This window comes from Oryx dammah, unplaced genomic scaffold (assembly GCF_014754425.2).
Source record: "Oryx dammah isolate SB20612 unplaced genomic scaffold, SCBI_Odam_1.1 HiC_scaffold_27, whole genome shotgun sequence".
Taxonomy (NCBI): domain Eukaryota; kingdom Metazoa; phylum Chordata; class Mammalia; order Artiodactyla; family Bovidae; genus Oryx; species Oryx dammah.
In genome coordinates, this window is record NW_024070211.1 from 34701728 (window position 1) to 34717694 (window position 15967).

A 15967-nucleotide genomic window follows, 5' to 3' on the forward strand; every position below is an offset into this window, starting at 1 on the left:
TCACTCTGTGATAGTTCACAAACCTCACCTGTGTCTCCTGGACTTCCAGTTACCTTTTTTGTGCCTCACTAATAAATATGAATGGACAATCAACATTCAGGCCAAGACACTTAAGGAAAGCCTCAAATACAGATACCTGTATAAAAAGAAAAAAAGCCAGAGAAAATAGACAGTATAAAAAAGAACATTTTTAAAGTGAAAATATTTTGTTCAGATAATGTTGTTATATCCATGAAGAAAACAATACTATTTTTAAGAAAAAGGAAAGAGCTCATAGACACTTATGTTAGACAGAAAATACTTCCCAGTAAGATTCAAAGAAAAATGGAGGAATTTTTTTAAGTTAAAATGTTAAAAGGATAGTTAATACAAAGGGAAAAGATATTTCAAGAAACAGCCTAAAAGGTCTAATATCAAATAAATAGAAACTCTAAAGAGAGAAAACAAAGAAATAGATTGTTATTAGATGGGGGTTGGGTGAGAGGAAGACTTATTAAATGCCTTGTAGAACTACTTTATTTTCTTGAGTATGGGCATAATAACTATGGTAAAAAGGAAAAAAAATAATTATTAAGAAAAGGACTAAGGATACTAAGGCAAACTAAATCAACATATCATAATTCTGGAATCTGGGGAATAAATTGTTACCTAGTGGGAGCACTAAAAATATTATTTTATAACATGGGGAAATGTTCAAGGTGTATTTTTCAGTTAAATAAATAGATTGTATGATACAATGTATAAAATAACCCAGTTTCATAACATAATCTATCTGTGCATGTTTAAAAATTACAGTAGAATAATATAAAAATGTTAAAGATACCTATCTGGAAATTATATAATTATGGATTTTTTTTTTGGTAACTTTTAAATTTTTCTATGTGGATGCATTGCTTTTAAAATTAGAAAAAGATGCAGCAAAAACCAGTGAGAGGAAAATATTTAACAAGTTAGGAAGTGATGTCATTCATGAAAACACCACTTATTAGTCCTTGCTCTTGAACAAATCATCTTACTAAACTCTTTGAGGTTACAAAGATACAAGACATTATTTCAATTTCTCAAGAAACTCAGTTCTTAACACAGAGGTTAGGAGAACCAACCCCCACTCCCTTGCAGTGGAAAACCCACTTATAACTTTACACCAGTCCTGCATATCCAAGGTTCCATATTTGTGGATTCAACCCACTTCAGATTGTGTGGTACTGTTGTTGTTGCTTTAGCTGCTCAGTCATATCCGACTCTCCAACAACCAGGACTGTAGCCCACCAGGCTCCTCTGTCCCTGGGATTTCCCAGGGAAGATTGCTGGAATGGGTTGCCATTTCCTTCCTTCTTCCTGACCCAGGGATCAAACCTACATCTCCTGCACTGGTAGGCAGATTCTTTACCACTGACCCACCAGGGAAACCTGTGGAACTGTAGTGTACATATATCCAGAAAAAAAAAAATCACATATAACCACAGATAACTCAAGACAGAGTGTTTTAAGTTTCCCAAGTGTGTACAGTTACAGTTCTTGAGTGAGAAAGGTTGCTTTTGGACAGAACATGGTTAGGGAGATTGAAAGGATGGGTAGGATTTCAAGAGGTAGAAGTGGTATGAAGCCATTCCAGAAAGAACTAAGACTCAGAAGTGTAAAGGTACAGGGTAGTCTGGGCTGGATCCTGGGGTAGAAGATGGGATGTTTCCTTTGGGACCAGAGTAGGATGCTGATGCCAGGTACAGGGCTGTGGACTTTGTTCAATAACATTGTTGAGGAGGGGAGTAAAATAATACACAAGGGAAGAAAACACCTGCTTTGAAGTCTTATTAAGCTCTCTCAGGTTCACGATAAGGAAGACTTTTACTCAGATATTGGTTCTGAGAGTGAAAAGGGAGGGGTAAACTTGAATAATAGTTTGGATGTGAGAAAGGAGGTAGGAGGCAGCAGTAGTGGTTCCTTGTCATGAGTCCGGTTTATTAAAACGTGGTAATTCTTGCACAAAAGACTAGTCAGAATAAAGTAATTTCATAGAAGAAGATAATGTTGGATATGCTGAATCTTAGATTTCAGAGAAATATGCATGAGGCCATGCTACAAAGGTATTTGGAAGGAAGAATTCAAAATGCAGTTATTCAGCAAATACATACTGATCACCTCTTATGTTTAATAATACAAGACATGCTGCTGCTTCTGTGCTCACTTGTGTGTGTCTCTTTGTGACCCATGGACTGTAGCCCTCCATACTTCTCTGGCCATGGGATTTTCCAGGCAAGGATACTGGAGTGGGTTCCCGTTTCCTCCTCCAGGGGATCTTCCTGACCCAGGGATTGAACCAGCATCTCCTGCATCAGCAGACAGATTCTTTACCATTGCACTGCCACTATAATTCCAAATTGAGTAAAACACAACCTCTGTCCTCATGACAGAGCTTGTTGTTTGGGTAAGAGAAGCAGAGATCAAATGGGTAATTACAGTGCAGTTATCAAGAGTAATGTGGACAGAGTGCTGTGAGAGCACAGAGGGGAAACTATGTCCTTGGCCATAGCTTCCCATGACCATGATCATTTTTAAAATATTTGTGACAAATAAAAGCTTCCAAACAGGGGGAAGTTATTCAGGACTTGATTTGGATATTTCATAGAAATGAAGGCTTAAGAGGGAAAAGTGGGAGACTGCTGTTCTAAGAAAAAACCCATAGGTTCATATATATTTGTCAGGCAGGAGAAGGTTGAGAAGCCAGGGAGTGAGGACCCAAAAACTGATGCCAGAAGCTAAAATCAGAAGATTCAAGACTAGTGAGATTTTGAGAGTTCAAGGAATTAGGAAGATTTAGGAATGATTAACGGAGAAGGCAATGGCAACCCACTCCAGTTCTCTTGCCTGGAAAATCCCATGGGCGGAGGAGCCTGTCTCGAAGAGTCGGACACGACTGAGCGACTTCACTTTCACTTTTCACTTTCATGCATTGGAGAAGGAAATGGCAACCTGCTCCAGTGTTCTTGCCTGGAGAATCCCAGGGATGGAGGAGCCTGGTGGGCTGCCGTCTATGGGGTTGCACAGAGTCGGACATGACCAAAGTGACTTAGCAGCAGCAGCAGGAATGATTAATATCTACCAGATTTAGCACATCAGAGACTATGGATGACTTAAAAAAAAATGTTTCAGTAATACTAAATGAAGCTGTTTCAGATAGTGACACTGTGTAAATAATAATATTTGTAAAAAGAAAAGTAGCAAAAGAGTGGTCCTTTTCTGTGTATATACCTATGTTATACATTTTAACTCATAGAGTTGATAACTATTATACAGTAAAACTCCCTATATATAAATATATAGGGAGTAAATATAAACCATATTTTCATGACCTTGATTTTTAGGAAATATGGGTGTCCACTAAGCCTATAGTAATCATTTCATAATGTATGTAAGTTGGATCATTCTGCTGTGCCCTTTAAACTTACACAGTATTGTCTGTCAATTATATCTCCATAAAACCGAAGAAAAGAAAAAAGAAATATCAAAGAACTGAAAAGAAATGATCTTGTAGGGATAGTAGAGCCATCGGATTTGGCAGGGACTGTTGATAATGTTTGAAACAATTTTCAAAAAAGAGTAGAGGAACACAATCTAGACTTTGAAGGAGCTAAGAACATGAGAGTAAATAGAAAGAGATGACAGCAGTTCCTGGAAACACTGTCTCTCCTCTGCCCTCTGCCCCATCCCCATTATCTTACTTCTGTTTTTTCTTCAGCTATAAGCCCAAATGTTCAACCTCAGGCAGACCTTTCCAGCCAATCTTCTCAAACTAAATCAGGGTACCCATATTATACTAGCTTACTGTTCTTTAGATCCATAGAATCTACAATTTGTAATGTATTGCTTGTGTATTTCTTTAATGTCTGTCTTCCTCGGTAGACTGTTGTTTTCATGAAGATAGGCACCATGACAATTTTCTCTCCACTTGACATTCCAGCCTCATCCTGGGGTTGGTATAAGGTAGGCTTTCTGTAAAGATGTATCACCTGAGAGAAATATATCCAAATTTCTTGGATGTAGAATAGTTACACAAGATGTGAAAGTCCAGCCTGAGACCTAATATGTGGATTGCTGGAATGGAATGCAGATGAAGATTTGGGGAAATGGAGAGCAGTTTACTCAAACACCTGTTACACTCACAGAGAACAAGGATGGGATGAAAAAGAGAGTGATGGTTTTACACAAATTGATAACACAGTAAGAGAAGCTGATGGGATAGAGTTCTACATGAGAAGGTTAAAATGTATAATGTCTCTTTCTCCTTATCTGGAGAGTTGGGCGTTTATAAAGAGTTGTGAGCCAAGGCGAGTGGACTGGAACTATGTTTTAATTAAGTTAAAAAGGTGTCAAGTTGCTTAGAGAAATAAGAGGAAGAAATTATAGGAGGATATGTTCACAGTAAAACATAGGTATCATAGGACACAATACAACAGGACTTACAAAGGGGTAGACAGAGCTGGTGGAAATAATTTATAGTGGGCCATTAAATACAGTGTATATGCTTAAGTATTATTAATTTCTCAGTAGACTTGTTCAAAGCAAATTCATCAAAGATTTTTGTCGTATGTAGCCCCAAGACACATGTCTTAGAATGCAATTACCTATAAATATATTTATATCATTTACACTAATGTTTTTGACTAAAGTATTTTTTGTATTTCCTAATGCTCTCTCTCTCATTGCTACAACACTTCATGATATACAAAGCTACCTGGTGTTCACTTCCCAGAAATTCTTGGTTCTGATGAACAGAAGTTACTTTGCCTGGTATTTTTAGAAATGACTAATCCTGCCTTAGATAGTTTTGTTTTTTGAGACAGTTTAGAAAAAACTGACTGTGAAATAACTGATATGAGTTTATATGCCCCTCAAATACAATCTAAAGGTTTGGTTTGTTTCTTAAATCAGTGTAGTGAAAGTTTATGTAGCTGTGAATACTTTGTCTTGTTAAAGTATTTCAGTTTGTTTATGACCAGTATGTTTATAATAGCATGGGTTTGTAAAGGACCTGGAATTAGGGATGCTTTCTTGGACCATGAAAAAGAGCCGTCTGTCTTCTCTGGGCAAAACAAAATGATTCCTAAGGGAGTTAAATGAGAGCAGCTCACCTGAGTCACTGTGTGCTTTACCAAAGGCTCTGCCAGCAGACCCCCTGGTGTTTTATGGTTTTTATGCATCCATTCAAAACGAAAAATCAAAGTATTTTGTGATACCCTTGTGAAGAGTCATACATTAAAACACACCTCTTTCCCTAAATGTGTTTTTTTTTTCCTTCTTAAATTTTTAAAGTTTTTTTCTTTAATGTAAAGACTGAAGTAATTTACCAGTATCATGAGATATGGCTATTAGAAAATAATTCACTTCCTGAATGTGAAATGCATAATTAAGTATCACTGTCACCGTAACTAAATATGTTAGGGCTTCAGTGGTTACTGTTAATAGCCTTAACCTAAAGCACCTACGTTCTTGGTAATGTAAGAACAGTGCTGCGGTGGGAGAATAAACTGTTGTGCTGCGTAGTTTTGCATGTGTGAATAGTTATTACCAAGGTGGAAAGAAATGAGAAACTCTGCTTTTATCTGTATTTTTTCTCATCCTTTGAGTTCTTTCTAGTCTTCTTGGTACTGGTGAATAACCTTTTCATTAGTCAATGACATTTCGAGTTGTTGTATTTTAGTTTCCCTCAGTAAAACCTTCTATCCTTAACCCGAATAAATAAAAATAATTCTCATCATGTATCTAGGACACTCATGATTTGTCTTTTGAATGAGTCAAAGCTTTGAGAATTGTGTAAATGTTAAGAGTCTGATACTTTGAAGACTGATCATCAGCCTCTTCTGATGTAGGAGACAGCACGATTTTGATTCAGTATTTCCCCTGTCGCCAAAGGTACACTCTGCCTTTGCTTGCTGTCGCTTAATCTTGGTAGAAGTTTATTATCTTTAATCACCTAAATCGGAGTGTGGAGGAGGAAGAGATTTAAGTCTGAAAAGTATATAACTGCTTCCTCCAGACTATCAAAAGTTAGCTGGTAATTTTGCTCTGGATTGAGACCCGACAGCACACTAACCCTGAGTTCTCTTCACAGTGGGTAAACCTCACAAGTGCAACTACTGTGGACGAAGCTACAAGCAGCGCAGTTCACTGGAGGAGCACAAGGAACGCTGCCACAACTATCTCCAGAATGTCAGCATGGAGGCCGCCGGGCAGGTCATGAGTCACCATGGTGGGTAGCATGGCTTTCACCATTTCCATTCTCCCCTGCTGCTTTTGTCTTTTATTAGGGGTTAAACAGTTCTGTCTGCCCTTCAGCATGAAGGTAAAGTTTTACTGTGTTTTAGAGCAATTGTAGATCATACTCACTTTGTATTGGATTTCCTTCTTAAGTGCTTGAAATTAGTTAAACTTTGGGACACTTCGCAAACAAGTTATACTGAGTTCTTATGATACACCCAGTTTATTTCTGATAGCCTGTGTTTGAATTAATATCATAATGGCAGATGGCCTTGAATATACCAAAGTACAGTACTGTTTGGTCTTTTTCATCCACTGCATCAAATAGTTCAAGATGGTATCATGTAAGTCTATAGGTTTTCTAAAATAAGTAATTGGTTACTTTTTTATTTACATTTCTCTTAGGTAAGTAATCAGTAATATAATTGAAAATGTTTCCAGTTTGTTTTGTGGTTTATCTTGGAAGTTACTGATTTTGCTTTCTACAAGTATACCAAACAATCTAGACCAAACTTAGGTACCACTGCCCTCCACAAAAATCAAAACCCAAACAAAACATCTGGACCTCCACAATACACAATAACAAGTAGGCAAGCAGTCCCTCAGGTTTATTCAACTAATCATTCTCTATTACCATAGACTTCCCTGGTGATCCAGTGATTAGAACTTTGCCTTCAATAGTTTCAATTCCTGGTCGGGGAGCTAAGGTCCCACATTTCTCTAGGCCAAACACAAAACAGAAAACAGAAAAATATTGTAATAAGTTCATAAAAATTTTTAAAATGGCCCACATCAAAAAAAAGTCTTTAAAAAATTCTCTATAACTAAAAAATAATGTTAGTCAATCAGCCTCACAAAGTGTTACGAATTTTAAGTCTTTAGATTTGGAGCATCTGTTTGGTCCTACAAATTATATTTTTATAATGATTGATTTTATTATTCATATAAGCATATATAAAAATGGTAACTTATTGATACATTTATATCTTTCATTTAGGAAAGATTTGGTCAGTATAAATAGTACAGTTGAGAAATCCTGTAGTCACTTTTATATAAGCATCTCTTTTGTATTTACAGACATCTCAAGGATTATTTATGGGAGATTGTGGAACTGTGGAATTGTGTTTATTGGACAGCTAGTGATTACTTTTTGATGAATCAGAAATTTTTTCAGTTATTATTTTGTTACCTTGAATAACTGAAAATTTTCTTTGTATTGAAGGTAGTTTATATTATTAATTCTATCATTATTGTGAATGAGTCCTTTTGTTTTTATATTATCGTTAATTAACATTTTTGAAAATCTGTGTTTTAAATCTTTGTAAACTTGGTATTGTAAGCTTGCATCACTGGGCTTATGATGGCAACATAGGATCCAGAGCACTGAGGTTAAAATTGTGGACCTAGGAGTCCAGCAACTCTGGTCTGGCTGTGTGGTGTGTGTCTGTGTCATCATAGTCTTGGTGTGAGAATTAAATGTGATTGGATGGGCAATGAAAGCCCAGTAAATAGTTATTTTTAATTAAATATTAAGAAATAAATATAGCACCCCTATAAAGTTATGTTACTTATGACATTAACTTAGATCTTTGAGGTTTCATTTACTGAGCACATTGTTTCTGTTCAAATTGTTGCTTCTAGAGGTGACTTTGAGGCAAGGTAGCTGATGGAGGCTTGGGGCATGCCAGAGTTTTCTAAGACACTTTATGGCACTACTACTAATTTTTCTGTGTAATGCTTTTTCATTGTGATTTTTATATTTGACCAGATTATTAGTTTTATGAACTAATTTTCCATTCACAGTTATTTATGAAACTGTGTTGCAAGCACATGTGTATATGAAATAGAATCTCTCCTTAAAGACCATATATTTTTCTAGGGAGGTAAGGTATATATAAGTAATTATAGCCAGCATGTAACTATCTGTTGAGAGATTAATCAGCTATAGAATAAGTGGTGCCAAAAAATTTTAACAGATATATTCTGAGGTAAAAAGAGTTCTAAACAATCACAGCCTCAGCATCAACCTCTGTTCCCCAGATTGCTTGGCCTTTGACAGGCAAATGCCTTTACAGATGGTTTGAAATTGGAAGAGTATGGAAAATTGGTAAGACACTCGGGTACTGGGTAGGGCAGGAGATAAAGTAAGATGGAGTATGTGTGTCTGTGTGGGACGGGCACATAGGTTTTGGTATCATTTATAGACCCAAATATTTGTTCTTCAATAACAGATGGAGTTTTAACCATCCAATATAAACCATATAAGTTTGTATGACTGCTATTTCATGCTACACTTTTTCTAAATGTGTTGCAATAATAAGTTGAGATTATCCTTAACCTCTGCTTCCTTTTGTTAACATGTGTAATGTCTGAGGTAGGAGTTGATAATTGCCATAAGAGAGAGAGTATAGATAAAAATGCTACTAGTGATCATCATTAACCTTTCTCATATACATGGCTTGGCATGTGTCTCATTTTTGCCAGAGCCACAGTGTCTAACTATTCTATTACACTGGGTCTATTATTTTGCCTTTTCTTTTAGCTGTAGATATGGGGGTTGCCATCATTGTGGTCACCCATTAGCTCTTTGAAATTAATGACTATTCTTTCTTCTTCATAACTGACATTGTTATATTTCCTAGCCTCTCTTTCCCAAAACATGTTCTTCCCCATGTTGGTTTACTTCTAGTGAGGAAGTCTGTCTGAAGTCAAAGAGACTTTCTTTCACTTCAATTCAGGAAAACACCTATCATGGGCTTGCTGTGTGCCAAGCTCTATGGAATGTTCTGAGAATATAAAGATACATGGACATAGTTTTGTTCTTATATTTATAGTCTCGTAGGAAATACATAGAAGATAAACAAAATAAAGCAAGTGCTCTAAATAAAGGTGTATAAACACTTCTCCTGAAGCAGAGATGCAAAAGTCACCTAACTCTGGAGAAATCAAGGGAAGTTTCTTAAATGAAGTTTTTGCTGCATACATAAGGATGAGAAAAAATTGCACAGATCAGATTCACAAAAAGTATACATCCCAAATGAGAAGTTGTCATAAGCTAAGACTTAGAGGTATAAATGAACATTAACAAGTTTCTGGATACTGAACGCAGTTGGAGTTCAAGGGATGGTAGGAAATGAGACTAGAATAGTAGGTTGTGATGCAGAGGTAGAGTTTTACATGCTAATCCAGTTTTTAAATTTCACTGGGGTAATCAAATCTGTGTCTTTTAAAAAACAGCATCACCGATGTAGAACATAGGATAGATGCCTGACTGGAGTGTGAGGAGAGACTAGGAGTGAGAATGCCAAGGAAAAGATAAAGAGGAGCAGCAGGAAAAAAGTATATATTTACAAGTTAGGATCAAAAGTTCTCAAGTTTGATAAAAAGGAGGAAATTAATGACTTGCAGTTTTAGAAGTAAAGATAAAAATGAATTGCATTTTATGGCAGATTATCTTATTTAAAAGTTATTTTATGCTCATTTTTCAAGTCTTCTCAGCTTGAAGAAAAAGCTTTAACAAGCGAAGTATGTAATTAGCTTTTCCTCCTTGCCTGAAGACAAAAATGAAACTGTGAACCAAAAAGATGGCCAAGTTTAAAGCAAGAATGTATATTCTTAGGTTTATGTTTTGAATTATTTGGTAAAGGGAATTTCTTTATTGCAAGGATGGAGGCATAATTGGTAACATATAAACTTCCTAGTAAGCTTCTTTCTCTGGTTTCTAATGAGTGACAGCATTTCAAGATGTTTGTTTAGTAAACATCCATTGATTCTTATTTGTCTCACATCTTCTGAAGACAGAGTCAAATAAAATGCAGTCCCTACTTGAGGTCACTTACCAACTCTTAGAAGAAACAGACCAGTCAACCAACAGTTACAGCACTGAGTGATAAGCATTATGGGAGCACAGAGGACAGGTATCTAAGTCACAGTGGGTGTCCAAGAGGAATTTCTAGGGAAAATTATGTTTGAGTGGAGTTTTGAAAGGCAGAAGAGCAAGCTAAATAAATGGAAAGGGGTGTTTCTTGTGGAGAGAACAGCAAGTATAGAGAAATAGAAGTCTAAAAGAGCATGGTGGGTTAAGGACCTCCAAGTACTTATGTATAATTAGAGCCTGGTTGGTAAAGGCAAGAAAAATTGGAAGGTGATAAGGCCTGAGAGAGAAAGGCAGTGAAGGACCTATTGTGCTAAGCAAAGAATTTTATGAATTTTATTCTTCATCCTAAAAAATATTATTATGCTTATATTTCATTGCTAGAAATGTGGACAGGAGAACAGAAGGGTCAAGATAGGACCATGTAGACCATGGCAACAGTCTCCTGATTGGTTGAGTTGGGCCTAGTAGCCATCAATATTCAGAACACTTAAAACACTGAGAGCAACTATCGATGTAGCATCTAAGGCATTTGGTATCTCCATGAGTATATATCTGAGGAGGGAGGAGGAGACTGCATGAATGGGCAAAAAGCTAGGATTTGCCACAAGGCTCTAGTATGGATGGCCATGTAGATAGTGCTCTTCACTGAGATGGAAATTAGGAAAATAAGAGAAAGTTTGGGGAGGGAAATAGAGATTTCAGTTTTTGAACACAATATCTTTTATGCACCTGTGAGAGTCAGCCAAGAAAAACTGTCTAAAAGGAAGCTGAATATATAGATCTCCAGCTCTTAAGAGAAGTCTCAGTAGGCAATAAAGATGTGGGAGCCATTCTTATATAGGTAGCAATCTAAAGAAACAGGTTTTATAAGGTTATATAGTTAAGTATGGAATGAGACAGCTAGAAAGACAAGGACATTAAGAAGGGGGGGAAAAGAAGTGCAATGAAGCTGAGTGAGACTAGAGGATGGGAAAATGGAAAGAGTAATTTCAAGTATGGGCACTGTCCACTGTTGTCAAGAATATAATTAAGATAAATGAAAAGTTTCTTTTTATGTTCTGCAACATGGAGAAAATCTGTGATAAAATAGAAGACATGTGTTGTCTTTATCATACTTACCCTTCTTCTCCTGTAGTTAACAAAGCTTCCATTTTCCTTTCGAGAGCTGTCCTCTCCCATTGGGTGAAGGCAGAGTGGGACTGTCGGTCTAAGTGCCCAGCCCTCTTCTGGGGGATGTGGACATGTGACCTAATCTAGGTCTCTCAGAGTGTGTCTTCCTGGAATTTGAAATTTGAGTGAATTGTTTGGCAAAATAGCAATATTGGAAACACTTGTATGGTTCTATCTTTGTGATTTATCAATATGATGAGATAATGAAATAATGCAAGGATAAATACATTTTATGCTGTTTATAACTTCAAAAACAATGTCAAGAAAGATATTTGGTTATGAAATTTGTAAGTGAAGTTGATATTTTCTTAGCCTAGATGAATGTCACACAATACTATTAATACATTACTAACTAGAGAACTTGTTTTGTGTTTCAAGTAATGTATATCTGGAAACATTTTGATGAGTTGCACCCAGACTCATGAAAGCAAATAATTGAGAAGATTAGTTACATAATATATAAAATGTATCAGATCTTCTCTCAATGGAAACCTTAAATGTATTTCAAACTTGTTTACACAAAGTCAATACTCAAATAGTGGCTAAGAGCCCTGCTCTGGAGTCACACCACTTAGGTTCTACCTAGATATAAACACTGAGAAAATGGTTCAATTAAGTTTTTTTGAAAAAAATAAAAACACATTGTAAATCAACTATACTTCAATTTAAAACACAGTGTAAATGAACTGTACTTCAAAACACATTGTAAATCAACTACATTTTTTTTTTTTTAAAAGCACAGTGAGAAAATTACATCTTTGGGTCTTTGTTTCCCCATCTGTAAAATGGAAATGGTAATTGCACCTGTCTCAGAGGGTTGTTGAAAGCATTAATTAGATTATTAAATGGAAAGCCTTAAAAAAGTACTTAGTATATAGGGTGAGTCTGTTGTTTTTATTATTGCCAGTATGGTAGAACAAGACTATTATTTGACATGTAAAAGTCTGTTGTGAAGTAGAAGTAAGACCAGAGCTCTACCAAAGTCATTGTTTTCAGTTCACATGAGCTTCATTGAACTTGGGACAAATCACCTGAATTGAGGTGGATGTGGTATGGGACAGTTCCCACACCCAGGTTTCGTTTTGAGTGTTAAATGTGTGCAAATGTGAAAATTCAAGGTGAGACTCAAGCAAAACTGCCAAGTTCTAGACAACTCATTTCAAAACTAATTAGTATATTCAATTTTGGGGCAAACCCTGTTAACCAGTTTTGCTGTTTTTTAGCAAAATTTACAACAACAAACATTATTTTCTTTCCATATTTTATTTCGGATCTTGTTTCATGACATATTTTCATCTTGGGCCCATTCATGGCCTGTATTTCAATTAAATAGTTATTTTTTGATGATGTAGTAAGTGCCCGTGAAGTCAACATCTAAAGCAAAAGTTAAAATTTTGACAGTAATCTATATCTAATTATATGAATACCCAGCATATCTTCCTGGACCCCCTTACCTGAATTCCTATGGACATTGATTCTTTGCTTTAAGTTTTTTTTTTTTTTTCTTATTTAACTGTTCCTAAGAGAGGACATGTTTTAAGTAATGTCTGCTGCTACTGCTAAGTCGCTTCAGTCGTGTCCGACTCTGTGTGATCCCATAGACAGCAGCCCACCAGGCTCCCCCATCCCTGGGATTCTCCAGGCAAGAACACTGGAGTGGGTTGCCATTTCCTTCTCCAATGCATGAAAGTGAAAAGTGAAAGTGAAGTCACTCAGTCGTGTCCAACTCTTAGCAACCCCATGGATTGCAGCCTACCAGGCTCCTCTGCCCATGGGATTTTCCAGGCAAGAGTACTGGAGTGGGGTGCCATTGCCTTCTCCAAAGTAATGTCTAGAGACATACTTTTTTCATTTGTATATCATGAATTATAGCAGTATACAAGTGTTTCTTTGTTTCTAAGTCTCATCTTGGAAAATTTTCCAAATTAAGATTTAAAAATTATAGGATCCCTTGTCATTAAAATAGAGATTGAAGATTGAATTTTTCTGGCCCATCCACCTGCCTATACTAGGTTAACCCAAAACTTAGATTGAATGTCTATATCTTTAAGCAGGTCTGACTTACATCTTCTGATGCCATTTTTCATTTCTTCAAAATCTATAACCTGTATTGGTTATTAAATAGGTCACCTGAATTGTGCACTCTTAACTTTAATCTCTTGCCTTCTTACTTTTAGTGTCTGCGCCTATAAAGGATAATGCATTGTGTTTCACATGGTAAAGCTACCATTCTGTAAATCATTGTACAGTGCATGATGAACAAGATATCCTGATATGAAACCTTTAGATTTCCAAACAGTGCTAACACAAGTTCAATTGTTAAAAAGTAACAGTAATCAAGAAATAATAAGTTATGGTCTTTTCTGCAAATGTTGGTTTTAATCCACTGATTCAGGCTTCTCAGGTAGTGATAGTGGTAAAGAACTCACTTGCCAATGCGGGAGACATAAGAGACTTAACTTCGGTCCCTGGGTCGGGAAGTTCCCCTTGAGGAAGGCATGGCAACCCACTCCAGTATTCTTGCCTGGAGAATCTCATGGACAGAGGAGCCAGGCGGTGCTCTCCAGTCCATAGGGTAACAAAGTCAGACACGACTGAAGTGATTTAGCATGCACGTGCAGTCTGTCTCCAGTGTTACTCTATCTTTAGTTAAATGTCCTTTGAAAGTATTTTTGTTCAAAAATAACTTTAAGGTCTGTGTCTATACCATACATGTCAATATCTCATGTCAGTATCTATGAGCCAATATATTAACCCACAGCCACTTAGACAGATGGGATGAAAAGGGAGCAGCTCAGGAGAGTTTATGTCAGATGAATTAGAACAGTAGTTTAGTGAGCAAATATGCCAATTTGGAAATGGATTCTTTTATCCTGCTGAAGAGCTCTTTTTAAAATAAATTACAATCATAAAGCTGTCACCATTTACTATGCATGGACATGTTCAGAATTGGATCTCCTTCGTGAAGGCTGCTTTGTGCAGGTAGGTAGCCACAGCCAACAGGGCTCACTGCTCTTTCAGCTCATCAGATAGAAAATCTGCTACAAGAAAATACATGGGTGAAAAAAACTGATTAAATATGCTGCTCTTCTGTGTGTCTGTATAACCTTTCCTCTGAAACAAGTTGACTTGCTTAAATTGTTTTAGAAAAATAAACTCCAAAAGCCTTGAGAATAATGCAGTCTTAAAGTTAGTATTGATTTTAATCAGTGTTAAAAAACACTTTCAGAGGAATAAAATGAGAAAAAGAACATGTTGGCCACCAGCAGTGACAACAGTGTATGTCACTGATCTGAGAGAGACTTGGATAAAAACAAGTTCTGTGTGTGTGTGTGTGTGTAAAATTAACAGTATACTTTAACATTAGAGGTTATTCTTTCTAATTGCTTTTACTCTACCATGCTAGTTTTTATATTTGTATAACACATGTTGAGGTGGAAAGTCCAGCTTTGCATCTTTTTAAATGTTGAAGAAATTATCAGATTACATTTTTTGTATGGTTTTATATAGTACCTCCTATGGAAGATTGTAAGGAACAAGAGCCTATTATGGACAACAATATTTCTCTGGTGCCTTTTGAGAGACCTGCTGTCATAGAGAAGCTCACAGGGAATATGGGAAAACGTAAAAGCTCCACTCCACAAAAGTTTGTGGGTAAGCATTACAAAGGGTTTTATTTCTGTAAAAGCTAATTTTAATGAGCAAAGGCATGTTCCCATGTATATATGAATATATATGGTATGTTTCAATTCATGAAATAAATGGTCATCTCTTTTCTCCATTATACTACACACAAAGTATGTGTGACATTATACACAGACACACACACACACACTACATACCCTTAGGCATGTGGGCCTAAGAAAAAGGAAAGAGTGATAGGACTCCATTGTTATCTCAAATTGAAGCCTTACATAAAGGAAGTGAAAGTTGCTCAGTCATGTCCAGTTCTTTGTGACCCCACAGACTATACAGTCCATGGAATTCTCCAGGCCAGAATACTGGAGTGGGTAGCCTTTCCCTTCTCCAGGAGATCTTCCCAACCCAGTGATTGAACCCAGGTCTCCCGCATTGCAGGCAGATTCTTTACCAGCTGAGCCATAAGGGAAGCCCAAGAATACTGGAGTGGGTAGTTTATCCCTTCTCCAGGGGATCTTCCTGACCTAGGAATTGAACCAGGGTCTCCGTCATTGCAGGTGGATTCTTACCAACTGAGCTATCAGGAGAGCCCAAAGTAGCCCTCATGGCCTATACTTAACATAAAGTATAATAACAAATAACAATACTTAAAGAAAATGATGTAGCCTATTAGCCAGGTTTTTAATCCATTTTCTTTCCACAAAATTAATGCTTTTAAAGAATCTGTCTACCAGTGCCGGAGACGCAGGAGATACGGATTTGATCCCTGGGTTGGGAGGATTCCCCTGGAGGAGAAAATGGCAACCCACTCCAGTATTCTTGCCTGGGAAGTCCTATGGACAGAGGAGCCTGGAGGGCTATAGTCCAAGGGGTTGCACGAAGAGTCAGACACAACTGAGCATGCATCCCCCCTAAGTATTTAATCTAGAATGAAGAGAAATTTTTTGTTCAATTTTGCATTAAAATAAGTAATTCAGCAATCTGCATTCAAGATGTTTCATATTTGGAGCTACAGTTCATATTTTT

At 36.7% G+C, this 15967-nt stretch overlaps 1 protein-coding gene across 6 annotated transcripts in view; it reads left to right on the plus strand.

The window, feature by feature from the left end:
* IKZF2 (IKAROS family zinc finger 2) overlaps nucleotides 1-15967 on the plus strand; it is a 184331-nt gene that overhangs the window by 154877 nt on the left and 13487 nt on the right. For all 6 annotated transcript variants that reach the window (XM_040228580.1, XM_040228578.1, XM_040228575.1 and 3 more), the window contains 2 exons: nucleotides 6110-6247; nucleotides 14813-14956. In XM_040228580.1, coding sequence (XP_040084514.1) covers nucleotides 6110-6247; nucleotides 14813-14956 — 282 coding nt within the window. The remainder of the gene's footprint in view (nucleotides 1-6109; nucleotides 6248-14812; nucleotides 14957-15967) is intronic.